The following is a 20,137-nucleotide window of genomic DNA, read 5'->3' on the forward strand; positions in this document are numbered from 1 at the left end:
TATATATATATAAAAACGTGAACAGACAAGCGGCACACAGACTAAGCGAAGCTGCCATCGCCCAGACTTTCGGTCTGCGGTGAACCAAACATACGAACTGAAGCAACGACAGTGTGGCAGAAAAACAAAGGGAGGAAGAAAAAGAGTCGCCGCATTTGAGGCTTTTTTTTTCTGTTTGTTTTTAAGCAAACTTACCGAACGCGAGAGGAGCCAGAGTCACACAGACAACAAACACCACAGCACTGAACAGGCCCACCGCCATGGCTACTTCAAGACTCCGCAAATCGAGGAGGAAATTTGGGGATCTTCAGCTCCGAACCAGAACAGTGGAACAGACGAATCCGTCTGTGGTCACGTGGCGTTACCGGAAGCCGAGATAGCGCACCGCCTACCAACAAGTGACGCCACGCGGCAGCCATATTACTACTCCCAAATCCAAACCTATTTCCTTTGGCGACCCCTGTTCTCCCCCTACTTATGCCCATAGGTCGACATGATAGGTTTTCTACCCTTTTTCTCTGGTTCATCCAAAGAAAATGACCTTTTTAATTAGTTTTGATTGTCAAGTAAGTGTGTTATTATGACTTTTTTTTGAATAGGTAATCTTTTAATTTCTTAAACTTTTAACTTTTATTTTGCCCCCGGGATCTTTGGCGACTCTCTAAGGGGGCTCGACCCCCCAGTTTGCGAACCAGGGCTTTTGACAAATCAATTTGGGCAGCACTGTGACTTAGTAGTTTGCACTGTTGCCTCATAGCAAGAAGGCCATGGGATCGATTTTCACCCATAGCCTTTCTGTGTGGAGTTTGCATGTCCTCCCCATGTCTGCGTGGGTTTTCTCCAGGTGCTCCGGTTTCCTTCAAAATTGAAGGTAATAAAGGTAAAATTTAAAAAATTGGAGATTTAGCTGAAGGTGAAATTTCAGGGACCTGCACGATCTAAGATGAGTAGAGAAACTTGAATCTTCGACTGGACTGGGTTGCTTGACGTGAGGACGTTTCGCTTCAAATCACAGAAGCTTCCTCAGCTAAAATTCTTGCTCTGGTAGTCTGACTTCTGTCTTGACTCTTGTAGAGAAGAATAAACCAGAAGCCAACAAAAGCTGGAGTTTTTTAAGGTTAAAAAACAGGTCAGGTTTCAGGTTAAAAAAACTCCAGCTTTTGTTGGCTTCTGGTTTATTCTTCTCTACAAGAGTCAAGACAGAAGTCAGACTACCAGAGCAAGAATTTTAGCTGAGGAAGCTTCTGTGATTTGAAGCGAAACGTCCTCACGTCATGCAACCCAGTCCAGTCGAAGATTCAAGTTTCTCTACTATGGAAACCACCTGGACAACTGAGAGCCTACACAGATCTAAGATGAGCTTCTCCAGGCAGGTGGAGATGCTGTTCTCCTGGCATTGCATACAACCTTTGCTTCAATCTGGGAGATGGGTATCATCCCTGTAGACTGGAAGAAAGGGCCTGTTGTCCCAGTCTGGAAAGGAAAGGTAGATTGCATGAATTATTGTAACAACTATATGGATATCACACTGCTCTCTGTTCCAGGGAAGGTGCTTACAAGGATTTTTTTTATTTCATTTCATTTATATAACGCCAAATCACAACAAAGCTGCCTCAAGGCGCTTCACACAAGTAAGGTCAAACCTTACCAACCCCAAGAGCAAGCACACAGGCAACAGTGGTAAGGAAAAACTCCCTCTGATGATTTGAGGAAGAAACCTCAAGCAGACCAGACTCAAAGGGGTGGCCCTCTGCTTGGGCCATGGTAGCGACACAATTGACAATACAAGGATTATTCTTAATAGGTTTCAGTTCCAGCTGTTTGCTGCTCAGCAACTAGAACAGTCTGACTTTGTGCCCAAAAAGTCAAAGGTTGATCACATTCTAGCCTGGCGAGTACTCATGGAACTAAATTGTGTAAATCGGCAATGCTACTTTGCTGCCCATGTTGATTTTTGAAAAGCATTTAATTGAGTTGATTGGACTGTTCTCTGGGACATCATAAGAATTTGTGGGATCTCCAAGAAGTTACTGGACATCAAATCCAGTCTATACATAGATACTGTAACTGCTGTGCAGAGTGTAGTTACCCTGTTCAGTGCTCACATAGACTGGGTATTGGTTAGGGTTGTGGAAACCAGAAACTTAGGTGCTTTCCTTTGTGAGGAAAGGTTGACTGACCTTGACTTTGTCGCTGATGCTGTGATCTTTACGGAATCAATGGATACCCTGATTGCAGCACTTGAAGCTAAGTGAGGAATCAGTGTCTCAGTTTGTGATTGTCATGGATCAAAACTAAGATCCAGGCATTGAATGACTTTCTGAAGTCAGCCATCAGAAGTGTATCTGTATGTGATGAAAGTGTTGAACTTGTAGAGACATTCACTTATCTTGGCTGTGACATTCATGTCTCTTAGTCCTCGGCCTTTGACACTGAGTGAGACCTGGGAAAAGCTTAAGGAGTCATGAAGTCGCTGGACAGAGGTGTTTGGCAATGCAGATATCATTGTAGGAGAACAAAGGTCCAAGTCTTGAGGGTCCTGGTACTGCCTTCCTTGAAGTACAGTTGTGACACTTGGACACTGATGTGAACTAAGGCAACAACTGGATGTCTTTGGTACTAAGTTCCGTTGGAGGATCCTTGGGTGCTGCTGAAATGACTTTGCATCAAATGAACAGTTACTTAGGGAGACTGGGATGAGGAGCATCACTTCCACTGTGAGGGAGCATCAACTTCGACATTTTGTCCATTTGGCACGTTTCTCTGTGCATGATCCATCACGCGGGTGCCTGAGTATTGAGGACCCCAGTAGCTGGAGAAGGTCAGGGTAACGCCACCACCTACATTTCACCAGGCTGTGACAGACCGATAGTTATTTTAGAAATGTAGGAATAGACCAGTTGTCTGCCTGGGTGGTTGCTATCCAGGACACAAGTCGGTTCTGTGGTGTCATGGATGCAACAACATGTGGCACCAGCATATCCTCCCAGACTTAACTTGACTGAACTTGTGGATTTGGATGAGGATCAACTTTGGCCAAATATATTTGTCATTTTCTGAATGTGAAATAGGGCATGTTTATCAATTCCTCATGAAACGAGTCATAGACTGAAATTTGTTTTTAAAAAAATATATAAGTGGTTGGAATATGGATTGTATTCTAGATAACAGAAGGATCTGGTGCACCATAGCAATGATATATGTGCCCCTGAATGTTTTTTGTTTTTTTTTGTTGGTTTTTTTGTATTTTTGTTTGTTTGTTTGATGGTGTTGTTGATTTGTTATTGTCTGCTGCAGCTACAGTCAGGTCCATAAGTATTTAAACAGTGTCACAATTTTGTACAGATGTTGGTTTTTACTGGTGACAATAAAAGGTTACTTTGTGCAGGTGATCCTGAAAAAAAAACTTTATTTAGGTGAAGAACCCGGGTGTGGGCTAATGTTGCATCTTTTACTCAAATGCAGGAAAAATGGGATTAACAAGTGTTCCACTCATATTTTTTTGTTAAGGATAAATAATAAATAATAAAGTCTTTTCTATTTTCAGGTCATGGGGTCTGTATACAATTAGTTCAGTTTGCATGAATGAGACCCTGTCAAATAAATAAATAAATGAAACTTAATTTGCAGAATACTGTCCACTGATCCTCGATCACAAAATGTGACTCAATGTTTTAGAAACTGGTGGGAAAACCACATCCTGCTGTCTGTGCTGCAACACGCTGCACAGTGACATGTTCAGCATTGCACACAATCTGTCGGCAAATCTTGTTTCGAACTTTTTTATAGCTCAAGAGAGAAGTACAAAAAAATGCTTTTTACAGCGGTGGTAAACATAAACAACACTGAGAAAACAATAGTAATTTACAGGGGAAAAAAAAGTTTAGTAGCTGCCGTATTATTTCCAGTGATTTTCATTCTGTCCCACAAAAACAAAAACAATCGGTTAAAAAAGGAAATGATTTGTTCTTGGGAACATTTTTTAAATGCGCATGTTTATATATATACGTTTTAATTGTCACTTAATCTGGCCATCAGTTAATGAAATGCTATGTGTATTTATATCCACCAGATGTCGCTGTTGAACCACAAGAGTCATATCTCTCGAGACCGTTCAATAGAAATCTTAAAAACCAAGGATGCAATACAAAATTAATTTCTTCTGCAGTTTAAGGAAAGGCATACAATCTAATTGAAGGGAGTAATTTAATATACTTTTGCCCTGTTAAACTATAAAAGCAACAGGAATGATACTGTCTATGACAGATAGATTTTGTCCATAAACAGAAGTTTCAACAGCAGAGGATGCACACACATAAATGGATAAGAATAATTAATAAGATAAGACAGATATAAATAATTTCTAATTTGTTTTTTCCTCTCTCTGAGCGCCTGTGAACTTTTAAATCCAGAGCCCAAACGGGGGGGGGGGGGGGGGGGGGGGGCTGCTAGAGGAGAGATTAAGGGCACCCTACTCACAAAAATCAGGATTTGTGGTTTAGCCTGAGATTGTGTAAAGATGGAGAGAGTTGCAAGTGCAAGTATGTAAAAATGTTATTACTGTATTATTGTTTATTAATATTATAGAACATAATGGCGATCTTAAACTATCATTGCCTAAAGTCTGAGTCTTATAGTGAAGTTTAGGGCTAGTGGCTGGTGTAGTATTTCTTTTGTTTTTCTTGTTGCTTAATGCTGACAAATACAACCCCTGGCAAAAATTATGGAATCACCGGCCTCAGAGGATGTTCATTCAGTTGTTTAATTTTGTAGAAAAAAAGCAGATCACAGACATGACACAAAACTAAAGTCATTTCAATTGGCAACTTTCTGGCTTTAAGAAACACTATAAGAAATCAAGAAAAAAAAATTGTGGCAGTCAGTAACGGTTAATTTTTTAGACCAAGCAGAGGGAAAAAAATATGGACTCACTTAATTCTGAGGAATAAATTATGGAATCACCCTGTAAATTTTCATCCCCAAAACTAACACCTGCATCATAGCAGATCTGCTCGTTAGTCTGCATCTAAAAAGGAGTGATCACACCTTGGAGAGCTGTTGCACCAAGTGGACTGACATGAATCATGGCTCCAACAGGAGAGATGTCAGTTGAAACAAAGGAGAGGATTATCATACTCTTAAAAGAGGGTAAACCATCACGCAATGTTGCAAAAGATGTTGGTTGTTCACAGTCAGCTGTGTCTAAACTCTGGACCAAATACAATCAACATGGGAAGGTTGTTAAAGGCAAACATACTGGTAGACCAAGGAAGACATCAAAGCGTCAAGACAGAAAACTTAAAGCAATATGTCTCAAAAATCGAAAATGCACAACAAAACAAATGAGGAACGAATGGGAGGAAACTGGAGTCAACGTCTGTGACCGAACTGTAAGAAACCGCCTAAAGGAAATGGGATTTACATACAGAAAAGCTAAACGAAAGCCATCATTAACACCTAAACAGAAAAAAAAACAAGGTTACAATGGGCTAAGGAAAAGCAATCGTGGACTGTGGATGACTGAATGAAAGTCATATTCAGTAATGAATCTCGAATCTGCATTGGGCAAGGTGATGATGCTGGAACTTTTGTTTGGTGCCGTTCCAGTGAGATTTATAAAGATGACTGCCTGAAGAGAACATGTAAATTTCCACAGTCATTGATGATGTGGGGCTGCATGTGAGGTAAAGGCACTGGGGAGATGGCTGTCATTACATCATCAATAAATGCACAAGTTTACGTTGATATTTTGGACACTTTTCTTATCCCATAAATTGAAAGGATGTTTGGGGATGATGAAATAATTTTTCAAGATGATAATGCATCTTGCCATAGAGCAAAAACTGTGAAAACATTCCTTGCAAAAAGACACATAGGGTCAATGTCATCGCCTGCAAATAGTCCGGATCTTAATCCAATTGAAAATCTTTGGTGGAAGTTGAAGAAAATGGTCCATGACAAGGCTCCAACCTGCAAAGCTGATCTGGCAACAGCAATCAGAGAACGTTGGAGCCAGATTGTTGAAGAGTACTGTTTGTCACTCAAGTCCATGCCTCAAAGACTGCAAGCTGTTATATAAGCCAGAGGTGGTGCAACAAAATACTAGTGATGTGTTGGAGCATACTTTTGTTTTTCATGATTCCATAATTTTTTCCTCAGAATTGAGTGATTCCATATTTATTTCCCTCTGCTTGGTCTAAAAAAGTAACCGTTACTGACTGCCACAATTTTTTTTCCTGATTTCTTATAGTGTTTCTTAAGGCCAGAAAGTTGCCATTTGAAATGACTTTACTTTTGTGTCATGTCTGTGATCTGCTTTTTTTCTACAAAATTAAACAACTGAATGAACATCCTCCGAGGCCGGTGATTCCATAAATTTTTCCAGGGGTTGTATACTGTATTTGTTGTCTTTCCGATGCCTGATTCTGTTTTTTTTTTCCTCTCTCTCTCTCTCTGTTTGAGATGCGGCTCCATCCAGAGATGCGAGTGGTATCTCCTTCTGTAACCCTCCCGTCATCTGCACCATCAAAATTTCCTGTATATTCATTTTGTAAATTGTTTGGTAAATTGTGTCGGTACCATGGCCCAAGCAAAGGGCAACCCCTTAAATCTGGTCTGCTTAAGGTTTCTTCCTCAAATCATCAGAGGGAGTTTTTCCTTACCATTGTCACCTGTGTGCTTGTTCTGGGACTTGGTGAGGTGAAGCGCCTTTGGGCAACTTTGTTGTGATTTGGCGATATATAAATGAAAATAGAATGGAAAAAAAATCATTGGTGTTTTCATTTACTCATAATATCTCAAACAGCATTCACTGTCAGTTATCATAATATAGATTATTATAATTAATAAATAAATTCTTACAATAATTTGATCCCAGTTATGTAGATTTTACCATTCTGTGATCACATGCAGGAACAAAAATTTCCAGGCAGACACGCCCATAGACATTATGGACACGCCCATTAGTCTGTGGTCAGGAATCCTGTCTTTGACGTCAATGTATGATCTCGCGATATTCCATCTTGCACTCGTCCTTTATAAGGCGGAACGCGTCCTCTTCCTCTTCGTTCGTCCTCAGTGTAGGATAACGTGAAGGTATTGTCGTCTTTTACTCATCGCCATTAACAACTGTTTCCTCTGTTTGGTCTTGGCTTCGTTACTGTTGTTCTGTTCAGTTAAAAAAAAAAAATCCTTCAAGAAGATTTTGCCATAGAGCGTGACTCGTTAATCGGTAAGTTTATGAAAATCACCCTGTCTTCCTTAGCTAATGTTAGCTCCATGGCTAACGTTGAGATCTGTCACATCACGACAGATCAAGACTTCCCTGTTTTTTATTGTTAGAAAGTCTGGTTGTCGTTTTTACTTTTAAAACGATGCATGGCTCGGCTCACAATCTACTTTGTAACATTATTTTGACATCTCACCTCTTTAGAAAATTAATAATTCTAAAAATATGAGACCAAAGTTTTGATTCTCAGATCTTTCATTATTATATAGTAAACTTTTTTGAATGAATAAATAAATGAATGAAAATTTATTTTGAACACATAAAAACGGAAAAGAAAAAATACAATTTTATGAGAATTTATGAAAAAAAACATACAAAAAAATAATAGCAGTTAACAATTGAATATTATAAATTACATGCCTGAAAAGAAGCAGCAAGAAGTATCTAGTAAACTTTAGGGTCCTAATGATACACAAGTTCCATAGTGTTTATATTATATTATATTATATTAAATTAAAGGATTATGATAAAGCGGAAGAAAATGGATGGATGGATGGATAACCGAGCCCGAGATCTGTACGGGAAAATATCAGACTGAGGTGTTGACAGTACATGTCTGTGCAATAAACACAGAGGTCTAATATTCCCGTACGGACCGAGCAAGCAAGGTTAATAATTCATTTATTATATAACTATTATATATAAACACGCAAACTTAATAGTATCACCTGAATATGAAAGCTGCTGGCGGTTTTGGGCTCGCAGTCAGACCTGTTCGATATTTATGGAATATGTTCATGTCCGACTTGGTTTTTCTAATCATGTTTTTAGCTTTCTGGTTTGTAACGAATGTGATACATGATCCAGACTGATTGTCATGTTAAAGGTCAGATATCGGAAAATATCAGGCCGGAAATCAGCCCATCAGAGCGCGCTTAGCGTCGTAGCCATATAATAATACAAATTACATGTTTGAAAAGGAGCAGTAAGAAGTATCTAGTAGATTTTGGGGTCCTAACAATACACAAGTTCCACAGTGTGATTATATTATACAAATAATGAACGTTTATGAGTTCAATGGTAAGAATGTCTTGAGGTGAAAGATGAAAAGTTCCATTCAATGAGGTGATGTAGAGTTGAATGGAACATTAATAAAAAGCAAAACAATTTCCTTCATGATTTAATAAAGTTATCTTTCACCAAACCATTGAATGAATAAAAAAAACATTTATTATATTTGTTTTATGTAACGGCTAAAAATGTGATATTTTATTAATTTATAAACAAGAGAACAAGAGGTCCTTTGACGTCAAGAGGTTCCAAACACTATAATACGAATTTTAAATAGCAGTCCAGTCCAATCCAAAATTATACACAAAACTAAAAATGTAAGTGTCTGCTTTTCTCAGTCCAGCAAAAAATCGCAACAGAAATATGTTGAGCTCTTCATCTGACAACAGTTCCACTTCACCTAGAGACATCCCAGCGAATATTGCAAATGCCTCCAAACTTAGCTACCGTGTCGTGAATTAGTTTAGAGCAGTGTCAGTAAGCTGCTGAGCGCTGTAGCTGCTAGTGCTGGTTCTTACTGCTGATGAGCAGTTTGCATCTTGTGGTATGGACTCTATATTTCCGCTCCCTGAGTCTTCTTCGAACAGTGAATTGTGATACCTTCACCCCTACACTGTGGAGATTGTTGGTGCTGTAACGTACTGATGTTTTTGGGGTTTTCGTCACAGTATTTCTGACAACTGTTGCTTTTCTTGGCCGACTTGTTCAGTGTCTGTTGCTCAGTACAGCAGTAGTTTCTTTCTTTTTCAGCACATTTCAAATTGTTGTGCTGGCTATGCCCAATGTTTGTCCAATGGCTTTAATTGATTTTCCTTCTTTTCTCAGCTTCAAAATGGCTTGCTTTTCTCCCATAGACAGCTCTCGGGTTTTTAATTTTGGTTTAATCCTCTTTAACAAGAAATGCAGTCATTATAGGTTAAACCCAAAGCTGAAACCTACACTTGTCATGCAGAGCTATTTAATGTTTGAACAGTCGACCTAAAAGGCAACAAGAAACACCAGTCACATATTCCAGCAGTTTTGCTCACTTGAAACAGGGGTGGGTTCAAACAAAGGGTGGTATGTCCTGAGTTGTTTAACATCTAGATGTAAATACCAGGAAACAAAAGCTGAATTTCCAAACTCTTGTCTGATATTCATCTTTTGATCTTAGGGCCCTGTCCCACTGGGGAGAGGATTAATTGTGCATGAATTGAGTTTACAAATTGCGGGTGTTCGTTGTCGTCCGCAACAAAAATGGCTAAAAATGACAAATGTCCAAGTATGAATCACGCAGATATTAATAATATATAGCGAATATATGATGAACAATTATGGTTATATAACGCATGTAGTGAGGAAACTGATCCAACACATTGAGATTATCACGGCAGCGTTACGGGTGTATTATGAATGCATCGCACACATGTTGTGCGTGCACGGCATCTGCATTGCGGTCATAAAAGAAGCTCACTCGGGCTGTCGGCATCAATATTTACACCAAAAATACAGCCTCTGGAGTATTTGCTGGATTTGGACAAGTTGATCACAGGGTTAATGTTCTTGTTGTCATTCGAGGGTTAACTGTTCATGAGTTTGGGGAGCGGGAGGGGGGAAGCCGCTGGGGTGTGAGACGGTGTTTTTTTTTTTTTTTTTTTTTTTTTTTTTTGAAAGCCTCACAGAAAACAGACTTGTGGCTATAAACAGCAACTCTTCCTTTTGTTGGTGTTAAATAAAATTCCTGGATTGCAGCAGCTACTACATCTTTGTGGATTTACACAGCTGGACCGGCACTGACTGGCAGGTATTTCGCTTTCTGCCAAATAATAGTACTTTGGGTTTACGTGACGTCTTTGTTATGCATTCACAGAATGTCCGCAAATCAGCTGCAAAGCAGGTGTAATAAAAACGCTTTATTCGTGGCCAATCTGTATGCAGTCGCTACAACATATTTTAGTTTGTGATGTGGACATGATAGGCACGATATATATCTGTTTTACACACTGTCCCGGTCCTCTGTCACGCTGCAAATCCCCATCAGTTGCAGATATCAGCGGTTAACGGCAGATATACAGTGCCTAGAGTGAGTATGTATTGTGTATGACTTGAGTATATTTGGAGTATGTGAGGCAGATGTTATCCGCTTTCAGATTTTTGAACAGCTCAAAAATCCTGGCTGCGGACATGCATGCCTCTGCGGATGATCACGGACGTGTTCGGATGACGGCTGACTCATACAGGCATGTTACACGGATAGTGCGGACGTTTGCCGAATATGGGCCAATTTTGTGCTCAATCCATACGCAAATCCTCCTAAACGCCAGTGGGACAGGGTCCTTATACCCAAATGTCTTCAGTGAGCAACAAAAACAAAGGAATTGGCCTTGCTTTTACAAAACCTTTGGAGGGGACTATAATTTTTTCACTGTTCCAACTAATTATACAGGAAGTAACCTTTGAATGTTTTAACTTCAAATAAACTAATTATTCTGCAGTATAAATTGGAATTCTTGATGTTATCTGTTTCCTATTTGTATCATTTATAATTCTTCTGCAAGAGGTAGTTGTTTCCCCCATGCAGTAGTTGACTCTTCATGGTGTCAGATATAAATTATTTTTTTTCGATACAGACTTTATGATACAATTATCATTATCCATGATGTATAATTTAACTACCTAGTAAACATTACTAAATATGAACATTTTTGCATGTTAAATAAAGGTGTGTGTGTTTTCCTGGAGCTAACGCCTAATTTAGCAGAATGTCAGTGTCAATTTTATTTATATAGCACATTTTCTACAACACCAGCTGCCCAAAGTGCTTCACATGTTAAACAAACAATATCAAAAACATTACAAAAACAGGGCAATTAAAATCCATATAAACACAGGACAAGTAAAAGACCAGACACATATTAAAAGCCAAAGCAAAAAGGTAGGTCTTAAGAGCAGATTTAAAAGACTCTAGAGTTGGAGCAGCTCTGATAAAGGCAAACTGTTCCAGTATTTGGGCGCAGCCACCAAAAAGGCCCAATCACAGAATCTACAGTGACAAAGTTTAGTAATTGTGCTTGGAGTATGAAGTTAAGTTGTATAATGTTGTAAATCGGTAATACAACCCCTGGCAAAAATTATGGAATCACCGGCCTCGGAGGATGTTTATTCAGTTGTTTAATTTTGTAGAAAAAAAAGCAGATCACAGACATGACACAAAACTAAAGTCATTTCAAATGGCAACTTTCTGGCTTTAAGAAACACTATAAGAAATCAAGAAAAAAGATTGTGGCAGTCAGTAACGGTTACTTTTTTAGACCAAGCAGAGGGAAAAAAAATATGGACTCACTCAATTCTGAGGAAAAAATTATGGAATCACCCTGTAAATTTTCATCCCCAAAACTAACACCTGCATCATATCAGATCTGCTCGTTATTCTGCATCTAAAAAGGAATGATCACACCTTGGAGAGCTGTTGCACCAAGTGGACTGACATGAATCATGGCTCCAACACGAGAGATGTCAATTGAAACAAAGGAGAGGATTATCAAACTCTTAAAAGAGAGTAAATCATCACGCAATGTTGCAAAAGATGTTGGTTGTTCAGTCATCTGTGTCTAAACTCTGGACCAAATACAAACAACATGGGAAGGTTGTTAAAGGCAAACATACTGGTAGACCAAGGAAGACATCAAAGCGTCAAGACAGAAAACTTAAAGCAATATGTCTCAAAAATCGAAAAATGTACAACACAACAAATGAGGAACGAATGGGAGGAAACTGGAGTCAACGTCTGTGACCGAACTGTAAGAAACCGCCTAAAGGAAATGGGATTTACATACAGAAAAGCTAAACGAAAGCCATCAACACCTAAACAGAAAAAAACAAGGTTACAATGGGCTAAGGAAAAGCAATTGTGGACTGTGGGTGACTGCATGAAAGTCATATTCAGTGATGAATCTCAAATCTGCATTGGGCAAGGTGATGATGCTGGAACTTTTGTTTGGTGCCTTTCCAGTGAGATTTATAAAGATGACTGCCTGAAGAGAACATGTAAATTTCCACAGTCATTGATGATATGGGGCTGCATGTCAGGTAAAGGCACTGGGCAGATGGCTGTCATTACATCATCAATAAATGCACAAGTTTATGTTGATATTTTGGACAATTGAAAGGATGTTTGGGGATGATATCATTTTTCAAGATGATAATGCATCTTGCCATAGAGCAAAAACTGCAAAAACATTCCTTGCAAAAAGACACATAGGGTCAATGTCAATGAGCAGATCTGATTTGATGCAGGTGTTAATTTGGGGGATGAAAATTTACAGGGTGATTCCATAATTATTTCCTCAGAATTGAGTGATTCCATATTTTTTTCCTCTGCTTGGTCTAAAAAAAGTAACCGTTACTGACTGCCACAATCTTTTTTTCTTGATTTCTTATAGTGTTTCTTAAAGCCAGAAAGTTGCCATTTGAAATGACTTTAGTTTTGTGTCATGTCTGTGATCTGCTTTTTTTTCTACAAAATTAAACAACTGAATGAACATCCTCTGAGGCCGGTGATTCCATCATTTTTGCCAAGGGTTGTAGTATGATTATAGCATTGTGATACAATGTATTAAAAGCTCATAAACTATTTTATTGCTGTGAAATTTACCATGATACCACCAAACATGATAAAATCACACAAACGATTTGAAAGAGCAGATTGGGCTTCATGTTACTGGGAGGTTACTTGAAGTCGATATCCTGCAGAGCAGGTTTTTGAACTTGTTCCAACACAAATTTCTTTTGGTCATAGGCTTGTGTACAATCTCAACCGTTCCTCCTGACTATGGATGTGATAGTACGTCGCTGTCCATTCCTTGCTCGTGTGCCTCAGGCTTTCTTCCAGCAGTCCAAAAAGTCTCTGGCAGTGTATGCCCAGCGATGCCCCTTCATGATGGAGCTAGCCTCCAAACCCATGGCCCCATCACTGGCACGTGCCCTATGTTCCTCTTCATCCTCCTGGCAGAAGATTGAGGATACCATGTCCACTGGTGAAGGTAAGGATGATATTTAAAGAGGCACGCTTTTGTTCTTCTCCTCCCCTCACCCCTTCCCCTGGTGTTTTCCTCTTTTGATTAAATTACTAAGGCTAAAAGCCATTTTTGTCCACATCCAGTTCTCAAACCAAAAGCGGAAGCCAAACTGCCTGACGTTCTTGCCGCGCCACCCTCGGATGAGGTGGTGGCCCCCAAATGCCCTTTCCTGGCTGCTGAGATGGGCCAGAAGAACAGTAATGTGGTCCGCCAGGTCGGCGTGGAATTCCAAGAGGATGTTGAAGAAATCAGGACTGTGCAGAAGGGTAATCAGATTTGTTGAGAAATTTGTCATTTTAACTCCGTGTATGCTTTATTTATTTTACTTTTTAACTATCTCAGAAGGGCCCCCTGCTCAGTTGGAGCAGCTGTCATTGATTGGTAAAACTATGGGAGAGGAAGGACGTCTAATGAAGAGTCTGCTGAAACAGAGACCGAAGAGGGTCTCTCACTTGCTCCAGGACAACTTGCCTGGCAGTTGTAAGTTGTAACATTAAGGCTCTTATATTCGATAACACCAGTCGAACAACTGGAGTAGAATCTATATGATTAAGTGAATGGGACGAAACCTGAGACGTGTAGACTTCAATCGTATCACTTCATTTATTACAAAGCAACAGTATGCAAACTGTGTCTTCACTCTTCCAACAGTTACCAGGTTCCATTACGACAACTTTTTCGAGAAGAAGATCGAAGAGAAGAAGAGCGATCACACATACCGTGTGTTTAAGACTGTGAATCGTCTGGCAAATGAGTTCCCTATGGCTGACGACTTCACAGGCTCTCTGGAGAACAAGAGGGAGGTGTCTGTGTGGTGCAGCAATGACTACCTCGGCATGAGTCGACACCCACGGGTGGCGCAAACCATCATGTGAGTGGTGGAGTTGTATGTGTTGTGTTGGAATGTCATGAGTTATTCTACACATATCTAAAGATATGTGTAGTTTTGGATTTTTCTCTCTATTTTGTTTGGTGTTTTGCAAAATCAGGCTTAAAAAAGTAATTTTGCTTTTGTGGGTTTTATAATCTTTTTAGGGAGACTTTGCGGAAGCATGGATCGGGAGCAGGAGGCACCAGGAACATCTCTGGGACCAGTAAATTCCATGTGGAGCTGGAGCAAGAACTCGCAGACCTTCACAGGAAGGACGCGGCCCTGCTCTTCACTTCCTGTTTTGTTGCTAATGACTCCACTCTCTTCACCCTGGCCAAGATGCTGCCTGGTATTGTATATGTTTGCTCTATTGTAAATGCTTGCCGGAAATCCAACCGTTATGTCCATATAATTAAGTAACATTAAAGCTTAAAATTGTAGTTGTCTTCAAACATAATTAATCCTCTTTGTGGTTTATTTTTATGTATAGTGTGAGTTTGTGCAAACACTTTAAGTGGGCAAGAAGAAAGTGGATAAAAGGGGATTTTTCTGTTCGTTTCAACAAATATAGAGTGACCCAAAAAAAAAAACAGAACCCATAAAAATTGTAATAAATCCAACAAAGGTCCAGCAAAGTTCAAGAAATTTACCGGACCTCTGTAAGATTTACATTTCAGTCTGTGTACGATCATTCCCCAATGTTTCAGTTATCTTGGTCGCTTTGCATGAAAGTCATGTTCTTTCAGAGTTATGCTCGAAAGACTATTGTTCCAATCGTCTTCCCCAGCATGTCTTGGTCAACCAAGGAAAAGGCATTTTTTCCTGAAGGCGTATTTTGCCAACACATTGTACCATTTGGAGCTTTGTAGGATTTATTACCATTTTTATGGGTTCTTTTTTGGGGGGGGTGATGGGTGTCACCCTGTACAAATGAGCGTTTTATTTTTTAAGTTCTCAAGTGTCTTACATTGTCACCTGATCTGTCTCCTTAATGACTTTAGGCTGTGAGATCTACTCCGACGCAGGCAACCACGCATCAATGATACAGGGCATCAGGAACAGCGGCGCTAAGAAATTTATTTTCCACCACAATGACGTGGCCCACCTCCGAGAGCTGCTGGAGAAGGGTGACCCCACCAAACCTAAGATTGTCGCCTTTGAGACGGTGCATTCCATGGATGGTCAGTTTTTTGATGGTCCCACACCAATTCAGAAATGAAACCATTAAGGGTTTCACGTGAATCAGTTGATCAAATTTGTATTCATTCGTCAATATTTAATAAATATGTCTAAAGGGCTTTCTTGCGTGTGAGGAAATATCATTTCTCAACAACACATCCAGGTTATGGTTACTGTGACTAATTTTAACAGTGAACAAAAGGTAGCATTTGGTTAAAAAGTATTTTTTAAAGTCTGATGCAAAAAAACAAAAAAAAAACCAACCTTTTAAATGTGAGCTCAGACGAGACTGTGCTTTAACTTTGGGTTTAAGTGAAATATATAATAATTTCTTTCTCTGTCCATCTTGTTGGAAATCAGGTGCTGTTTGTCAGCTGGAGGAGATGTGCGACTTGGCCCATGAGTTTGGTGCCATTACCTTTGTTGACGAGGTTCACGCTGTTGGCCTGTACGGCTCCAGAGGAGGGGGCATTGGAGACAGGGATGGCATCATGCACAAAATGGATATAATTTCGGGGACTCTTGGTCAGTTTCTTTGTTTTCCTAAAACTCATCACTGAGTAGTGTCTCTGATGTATTTTACATGTTAAGCTGCTTTTGTAATAATTCCCCAAAAAGTAGAAAAACAACCTCCATAAATATGAATGTTTTTGTCTCTTCATTGATATTTGCGGTAGCCTTTATTTATATTTGGAGAAAGCAAAACAGTTGTTGCCATCGAGTGGGAAACTTGAAGTGCTCTGTGAGTGATTTTTCTCTGCCCATTTTGCCAGAGGACTGAGCACCTTTGCAGTTGCTAGGAGACTATGAGGCTCTTGTTACACTCTTATTGAGTTACTCTTCTGTGTCGCTGCGAAACCAAGGGCGTAATTATTCCTTAGAGCTCTGCAGCTGCCAATCAACCCAATCTAAAGTCGCTGCACCTGTGTGACACTCTTGGTCTGGTGCCAAAACTCAATTTTTGTTCGCTGTAGTATGGTTAATCTTTGCATTTTCCTGAGTCTTGCTTGGCATCAACATAAACTTCAGGGTCTGCAAGTAAAAAAGAAACATAAGTGATTAAGTTTGTAGCATTTAAGGGTCAAACCGAGTGTTTTAAATGTTGTATATTTTTTGGGACACCCGATATACATACAACCCCAATTCCAGTGAAGTTGGGATGTTGTGTGAAATGTAAAAAAAACAAAAAACAGAATACAATGATTTGAAAATCCTCTTCAACCTATATTCAGTTGAATACACCACAAAGACAAGATATTTAACATTCAAACAGATAAGACTTTGTTGTTTTTGTGCAAATATTTGCTAATTTTGAAATGGATGCCTGTAGCACGTTTCAAAAAAGTTGGGACGGGGCAACAAAAGACTGGGAAAGTTGATGAATGTTCAAAGAACACCTAATTGGAAACAGGTGAGTCATAATTGGGTATAAAAGGCGCATCCCCAAAAGTCTCAGCAAAGATGGGGTGAGGATCACCCCTTTGTGAACTGTGTGGAAAAAATAGTCCAACCGTTTAAGAACAATGTTTCTCAACATTCAGTTGCAAGGAATTTAGGGATTCCATCATCTACAGTCCATAATATAATCAGAAGATTCAGAGAATCTGGAGAACTTTTTACACATAAGCGGCAGGTCCGAAAACCAACATTAAATGCCTATGACCTTCGATCCCTCAGGCGGCACTGCATTAAAAATCAACATGATTGTGTAAATGATCTTACCGGGTGGGCTCAGGAACACTTCAGAAAACCACTGTCAGTTAACACAGTTCATCGCTACATCAAGTGAAAGTTAAATCTCTACCATGCAAAGCGAAAGCCATATATCAACAACATCCATAAACGCCGCCACCTTCTCTGGGCCCGAGCTCATATAAAATGGACAGATGCAAAGTGGAAAAGTGTGCTGTGGACTGAGTCCACATTTTAAATTGTTTTTGGAAATCATGGACGTTTTGTCCTCTGGACAAAAGAGGAAAAATACCATCCAGATTGTTATCAGTGCAAAGTTCAAAAGCCTGCATTTGTGATGGTATGGGGGTGTGTTAGTGCTCTTGGCATGGGCAGCTTACACATCTGTGATGGCACCATCAATGCTGAAAGGTACATACAGGTTTTGAAGCAACACATGCTGCATCCAAGCAACGTCTTTTTCCGGGACGTCCCTGCTTATTTCAGCAAGACAATGCCAAAGCACATTCTGCATGTGTTACAACAGCGTGGCTTCGTAGTAAAAGAGTGCGGGTACTAGACTGGCCTGCCTGCAGTCCAGACCTGTCGCCCACTGAAAATGTGTGGCGCATTATGAAGTGCAAAATACAACAGCGGAGACCCCAAACTGTTGAACAACTGAAGTCGTACATCAAGCAAGAATGGGAAAGAATTCCACCTACAAAGCTTCAACAATTAGTGTCCTCAGTTCCCAAACACTTACTGAGTGTTGTTAGAAGGAAAGGTGATGTAACACAGTGATAAACATACCACTGTCCCAGCTTTTTTGAAACGTGTTGCAGGCATCCATTTAAAAATGAGCAAATATTTGCACAAAAACAATAAAGTTTATCAGTTTGAACATGAAATATCTTGTCTTTGTGGTGTATTCAGTTGAATATAGGTTGAAGAGGATTTGCAAATCATTGTATTCTGTTTTTATTTACATTTTACACAACGTCCCAACTTCATTGGAATTGGGGTATGTGTGTATGTGTGCATATATATATATATATATATATATATATATATATATATATATATATATATATATAAAAACAGTTTCTATATTTTTGGGTTAGTTTTCCTGATGGAAGCGTTCAGTGCAAATTATTATTTCAAGGACTGTTGTAAATTAAAAAAAAACTGATTTCTATTGTTTACAGTTTATTTCTATGATAAACTGTGTAGTTTTGGCCATTTGTTTTCAAGGAAACATAATAGAAAAGCAAACATGGGTTTAAGGGTTCAAAAAGAATAGAATGGTGGGCAGAAAGTATTTCCACCCAAGATTCCAAAAAAGCTTTCAGCAGTACATTCTTAAGCCACCTTGACACTTGCATGGATTTGATTCCTGCACTGGCACGCAATCTTGCACGCCAATGAGTAAACTCATTGTAAACTGTGCAAAGAAAATTTAGAAATGTTCAAAATTTCTGGCACGCATAAATTTCATGCCACTTGCTTGAATTAATCATGAACATTACCTGTTCAGAAACACTGTCTCATTGGCACACAAGATTTCTTGCCAGTATGGGGATCAAATTTGGGCAAGCGTTAAGGTGTTTGTTTTTTTTAAGCATACCATCTAAATGGTACACATTGGCACGACAAATTGTGTTCCAGTGCGGGGATCGAATTCATACAAGTGTCAAGGTGGTTTACTCTATTTCTAATTGAAAGGATACAAAATGTATTTTCCTGGCATGAAGAATAACTACTTGTTTTTTTTTTTTTTCCAGGTAAGGCCTTCGGCTGTGTCGGCGGTTACATCGCGAGTACTGCCGGCCTGGTGGACACGGTGCGTTCTTACGCTGCTGGCTTCATCTTCACCACTTCCCTGCCACCGATGCTCTTAGCCGGGGCCAAGCAGTCCATCCAGATTCTTAAAGGAGAAGAGGGCCGCACTTTGAGACGCAAACATCAGCGTAACGTCAAGCTGCTGAGACAAATGCTGATGGACTCCGGGCTGCCCGTCGTGCACTGCCCCAGCCACATCATCCCAATCCGGGTAACTATCCCCACAGCAGTGCTAAAGTGGACGTGTAAATCCACGGCCATGTTTCGATCCTCCTCCTGATGCCTGCCTGCTCATGCTCACAGTATGTGCCTCTTACAGGTGTCGAATGCAGAGAAGAACACAAAGGTGTGTGACCTTATGATGAGCCACCACAACATCTACGTGCAGGCCATCAACTACCCCACTGTTGCCAGAGGGGATGAGCTTTTGCGCATCGCACCAACTCCACACCACACGCCGGAGATGATGAAGTACTTTGTTGGTAAGATGAGCTTCTTCTTTTTTTTAGCTTTATTGGAAATTCGGTTTCCTTTCATTTTTGGATGTGTGTTTTGAATCCATTAACTGCAGTTCTTGTTTTGACTGATAGCTGAATTTTGCACGTCTTGCATCTACAGACAGGCTGGTGCAGACCTGGAAGGAGGTGGGCCTGGAGTTGAAGCCCCATTCGTCTGCAGAGTGCAACTTCTGCCAGCAGCCGCTGCACTTTGAGGTGATGAGCGAACGAGAAAAGTCATACTTCAACGGCCTGAGTCACCTCGTTTCAGTCTGCGCATAACACTAACCACTACCGGCTGAGATGAACCATACACGCTCAGAACCTGTTCCTCAGTCTTTTATTGTTTCAAATATTCTATATGCTCTTAATAAACTACATATGACAAGGAACTTACCTCTGTGTTTCTGTTTGTAACTGGATTCCATTCTCTCTTATAAAGCAAATACTGTATTAAATAAGGAGACGCCACTTCCACACTAATTCCAACAGCTTTGTGTAATAAGTGTTCATCAGTCATCTGTGGTAAAATTAGTTCTCCTTGACTTTTTGTATTTTCTGAAAAGGGACCAACTGAAAAACACATTTTAAGTCGTCATTGTGCGTGATCTCGCACCGTGTTCTACTTTACCAATGTTCACTTGTTTTTGCAGGTCAAAGAGATTTTGGTTGCAACACAATCTGGATAAATGCACAAAACTGCTGGCTTTGCGTATGTGATGAT

The 20,137-nt window shown here is 39.8% G+C and overlaps 2 protein-coding genes across 4 annotated transcripts in view; one reads left to right on the forward strand and one right to left on the reverse strand.

The window, feature by feature from the left end:
• LOC117506645 (protein shisa-5-like) overlaps positions 1–362 on the reverse strand; it is a 28,495-nt gene extending 28,133 nt beyond the window's left edge. Inside the window, exon 1 of the mRNA XM_034166172.1 lies at positions 196–362. Coding sequence (XP_034022063.1) covers positions 196–262 — 67 coding nt within the window. The 5' untranslated portion in view covers positions 263–362. The remainder of the gene's footprint in view (positions 1–195) is intronic.
• A 6,702-nt stretch (positions 363–7,064) lies between these two features.
• alas1 (aminolevulinate, delta-, synthase 1) lies at positions 7,065–19,809 on the forward strand. 3 transcript variants are annotated; one of them, XM_034166169.1, is made up of 11 exons: positions 7,065–7,231; positions 13,077–13,320; positions 13,440–13,622; positions 13,702–13,836; positions 14,008–14,227; positions 14,392–14,576; positions 15,229–15,408; positions 15,767–15,931; positions 18,859–19,127; positions 19,236–19,398; positions 19,535–19,695. In XM_034166169.1, the coding sequence occupies exons 2-11, from the start codon at positions 13,110–13,112 to the stop codon at positions 19,693–19,695; spliced, it is 1,872 nt and encodes a 623-aa protein (XP_034022060.1). In that variant the 5' UTR covers positions 7,065–7,231; positions 13,077–13,109. The 3 variants fall into 3 exon arrangements, with proteins under 3 accessions (XP_034022060.1, XP_034022058.1, XP_034022059.1); XM_034166167.1 differs by having other exon boundaries at positions 7,066–7,231; positions 13,699–13,836; XM_034166168.1 differs by lacking the exon at positions 7,065–7,231 and having other exon boundaries at positions 13,110–13,320; positions 13,699–13,836; positions 19,535–19,809.
• The last annotated feature ends 328 nt before the right edge of the window (positions 19,810–20,137 follow it).

Source organism: Thalassophryne amazonica, chromosome 3 (assembly GCF_902500255.1).
Source record: "Thalassophryne amazonica chromosome 3, fThaAma1.1, whole genome shotgun sequence".
Taxonomy (NCBI): Eukaryota; Metazoa; Chordata; class Actinopteri; order Batrachoidiformes; family Batrachoididae; genus Thalassophryne; species Thalassophryne amazonica.

Bases quoted from the DNA above. Each gene is read 5' to 3' on its own strand.
- alas1 (XM_034166167.1), top strand. From the start codon at position 13,110: ATGGATGTGATAGTACGTCGCTGTCCATTCCTTGCTCGTGTGCCTCAG. The intron at 14,577-15,228 runs GTATTGTATATG...TAATGACTTTAG, and splicing joins CCTGGCCAAGATGCTGCCTG to GCTGTGAGATCTACTCCGAC. The intron at 15,932-18,858 runs GTCAGTTTCTTT...TTTTTTTTCCAG, and splicing joins TATAATTTCGGGGACTCTTG to GTAAGGCCTTCGGCTGTGTC.